Source organism: Plectropomus leopardus, unplaced genomic scaffold (genome assembly GCF_008729295.1).
Source record: "Plectropomus leopardus isolate mb unplaced genomic scaffold, YSFRI_Pleo_2.0 unplaced_scaffold23309, whole genome shotgun sequence".
Classification (NCBI taxonomy): domain Eukaryota; kingdom Metazoa; phylum Chordata; class Actinopteri; order Perciformes; family Serranidae; genus Plectropomus; species Plectropomus leopardus.
Window position 1 is genome coordinate 1 of NW_024625280.1, and position 4,089 is coordinate 4,089.

Consider the following 4,089-nt stretch of genomic DNA (forward strand, 5'->3'; position numbering starts at 1 on the left):
TTATTATTATAAACACTGCTTCCATATTTTCTTTTTTGTTTTTTGTAGTAGTATTTTTCAAGAAAAATATTGGGCATATTTGAAATATTTGGTAATTTTTAAAGAAAATAAATGCAGGATTTCATTAAAAATCACCAAAGAATTTACACCATTTATCAAACTGTAAAAACAGAAATTATGAATTGATTTTCAACTTTCAAAAATTGATCCTTGAATACATTGTGTTTATTTTACAGATTCGTGAAACAAATCCCATGACTTTTCCAAAACTTTCAGGGTATATGTAGTTTTCCAAAACTTTTCCAGGCCTGGAAAAAATGACTTTTTCAGGTTTTTCATGACCGTACGAACACCGAGTTTCGTGTTCCTAACTGGTTGGAGCAGGATGCAAACGACTGCCGGAGAAAAGCTGCGTTAAGATGGCATGCATTAGAAAGAGACTAGTTATGTTAATTAAGAGTGAAACAAACACGAACAGGTAAGAAGTTGTGAAATAAAGTTTTAGAAGGAGCACGCAGGAGCCGGGAGGGGGGGAGGGAGGGAGGAACCACTACCTTTCTGCTCCAGGGAGAGAATCGGCAACATTCGGTGGGGGAGGAGGAGCGGGTGGATTCAAACTGAAGTACGGGACAAAAACAAAACAGGACAACAAGCAAATGACATGAGTGAACATGGACATATTCAACAAAACAAACACGTGGACACAGAAAGGACAATAATACCGGGATAAACTTGGAGAGGTCGATGAGATGAGAACAAAAAAACATCCTTATTCTCAAGGTGATAAAACATAAATATAAATTCAGGGCTGTAAAATGAGACACAGACCACATGACACACACTGGAGACACGGTCTGTTGTGTTTACCTGTGTTTGTGCTAACTGTGTTGTTGCATCTCTAGCAAGTCTCTCTGGCTGCTTGGTAGGAGGAAAAAATATGATTTTTACTTCAAAAATTTAAGATAAAAAAAAAAAAAACCTATAAAAAACATACACACTCATAAAATGCAGTTATAGTGTTAAATAGCATGAATTTTATTATGTGCTTGACTGGCAAAATAACATCTCAAAGGAGGAACTGTGTGCCATGTTTTGACAATTTGATTATTGTAAATTATAATTTAATATGGTCACAAATAACTAAATGTTGATTTAATAATGAAATGTCAGTCTGTTGATTCAGTGCGGTAAAAGATTAAATGCCTGTTGATCTTTTCATTGTACTGACTGATTCCCTGACTTCCTAAAAATCGGATTAAAAGGAGCCTAATATGCAAAATTACATGTTCATTCTTGCATCAAAGACTGATTTCAGGACATATTTACATCAGACTGCTCTCATGCACTTTTCATATGTTCTCAAACAAAAAGTAATGTAAGTAATTTGTTCATATAGTGCAACCATGAGCCAGTACTTTATGTAAAAACCCACTTATATGTAACTGTATTCCCCTTCTAATTTTATTTTTTAATGTATCTTTTAACTAAATATTTTAACTAAATATGAACATCTGAAACTGTAACTTTAACGCTCCTCTTGACTAATATGAGTCGTCTCACCGTTGTCAGATTGGAGCTCCTCGTTTCTTTCCTCTGGGCGATATTTGGGGAGGGGTACATGGGCATGGGGGGCACCGCAGAGATCGAGATGGTTACTCTCCGCTCCCTGCTGCCGGATCGTCTCCTCAGGTGATCTGCAACAAGAATCCACGTGTTTGCAAACTTCCCACTTTCTTAATTAAAAATTAATTAAAAATAATTTAGTGATTATTGTGAATATTATTTAACAAAAAGAGTGTGAACATTATGTAAAATGAGCATAAATATTATTTAAAGACAAAGCACAAATATTTAAAAATTGTTGAAAATGTGGCACAGCATGATTAAATTGAATATGATATTCAACATGATTAAATAATGTCCCCGTTTAATTATTTGATTTCAAGTGATGTGTTTAAGACACAGATTGGCTGGTGTACTTGACATGATTTATGATATTAAAGAGCTGATTTTTTTGACCGAACCAGATTTGTTTTTCTATTTTTTTTCTTTCTACGCTCGTACTTAAACAATCATAATTTCAATAAACTGAGTTGTCCTGCGTTTTTCTGCACTCTGGCGTCGCCAAACAGTTTGGAATTACAAAAATTGGATATGACCAGAAAGTTGAGACTCTTGTGGATTTAATGAATTTTTATCATTTGCAAATATTTTTGATCCCATCTTAGCCATTTCATTTTAGTGAGAGCATTTTTTAAAAAACTTGAACTTATATAAACTGTATAAAGTGACCTATAGTGACCTTTAGGATAATGACTGCCTCATAAAACTTTCTAACCACAAACGAGAAACCCGGAGCGTTCAGACAGCGTGGCGTGTGATAATAAAGCCGAGCAGTTTTCAGAACAGAAGTGCTCGCTATCCAATCACCAAAAAGTGTTATTCTTGCAGAAATATTCAAAAGTTTTAGATACCAAATCACAAAATTATTTTTATAGTGCTCCTTGAGGTCTTTTTGTCTTAATGTGATGTTTTGGAGGGATTTCTGACAAATTTTCTTGATTCTAATTTTATGCCTTTTACATTTTAGCTTTATTTTTATAAATATTATCTGAATGGGTTTTATATTACAGCTTTTTTCATGCATTTTATTTTTATCCTTATTTTTATCAAACTTTTACTAGTATTATCAAGTGGGTTTTATCCATGTGAGGATGCATTTTATGTATTTTATTCTGATCTCATCTTTTTTTTAAAAATCTATTTTAACATGCAGGTTCATTGTGTTGTCATGCCTTCTATGTCTTTTAATTTGAAGCACTTGGTGCACATCTTTCTTTCTTTGTTGGGCTGCATTTCTTGTATAAAAGGTGCTGGTAAAAAAAATGCAGCAAAGGTAACAGCCCGAAAATTGCTGCAACAACTTATGAACCATAATTAAGCATGGGAATGACCATCATACACTTCCATCATGATTGCAGCTGTACTTGATAAACAAATATTCACACATTATGTCATCTAACTGTTCACACTGTTCACTTCAGCTTGTTCCACCAGGGTGCAGTTGCAGAAAAATGTCCACTAGGCGGCAGAGCAACACAAGAATAATAATAAGAGGCATCCCTTTGTGGTGGGAACATGACTCCTAGAGGAGGCTCTTAAAATAACACAAGAAAACAAGAACATGTTTTTAAATGACATGTTGAATAAAAAATGAGAGTGGATTAATCGGTAAGGACAGACAGGGAGCGAAAGCTTGGAGCAGCTGTTTGTGGTCAGACTGAGCGTCACAGGGGCCTCACCTCGGTGCAGGGCCCACAGGCTGAGGTTGGCTTGCCTGTGGAGGTCGACTACACATGCTGGCCGTGTGGAGGGGTGGAACACGTTCCTCTGCTGGTGCCAGGGAGCTTGGTAATGTGCCGTCAGCTTACTCTCCACATCCAGGTTTGATACCGCTGTCAGAGAGAGACGCAGCAGGTCAGACAACAACCCTGCAGGGGAGTCAGGTCACATTTTTAACTAATAACTACCACCAAGAAACTTCCCAAGATTATTATTATTATTATTATTATTATTTTGCATTACAGGTATCGTATAGTTAAATATGCACAATTTGCACACATTCACAGAAAAAAATTCTCTAAAAAAAGGTCTAAAATTCTTTTTTTTTTTTTTTTTTTTATTTTGCTTACATACATTTCAAAGGTTTCACAGACAGAATTTCGGGTATCTTTTATATCACTGCATAAATCGCCAAATTTTCAGGGGTAAAAGTTTCTATAAATGCAGCTGTGAACGATTTCTGAACAAACCAGGATACACGATGAAAATAGATGGGAATAAAACTGGATAATTTTGTGTTATGTTAGAGCTACTGAAGTGATTTCTGGCTCAGAGTATAAGAAAAAAAACTAATTTTGAGAAAATGGCCTTTAAAGATATGTATTATAAATTCCATATGACAAAAAATAAAACATTCAGGTAAAAATTTACTGACAGATGTTTTCAAGAAACTTCCCCTGTTGATTACTTACAGTAAAACAATTACTTATTGTATTGCGAGTATTCCAAAACGTTATATTTATGAAG

The 4,089-nt window shown here is 34.9% G+C and overlaps 1 protein-coding gene across 1 annotated transcript; it reads right to left on the bottom strand.

Annotated features, from left to right (window-relative positions):
• Positions 1-424: 424 nt before the first annotated feature.
• Positions 425-3,507, bottom strand: LOC121966154 (Nance-Horan syndrome protein-like; the record flags this gene model as incomplete). The annotated part of the gene is made up of 3 exons (XM_042516263.1): positions 425-617; positions 1,561-1,694; positions 3,303-3,507. Coding segments are annotated over 3 exons (507 nt in total), but the record flags the coding sequence as incomplete, so codon positions are not given.
• Positions 3,508-4,089: the final 582 nt, after the last annotated feature.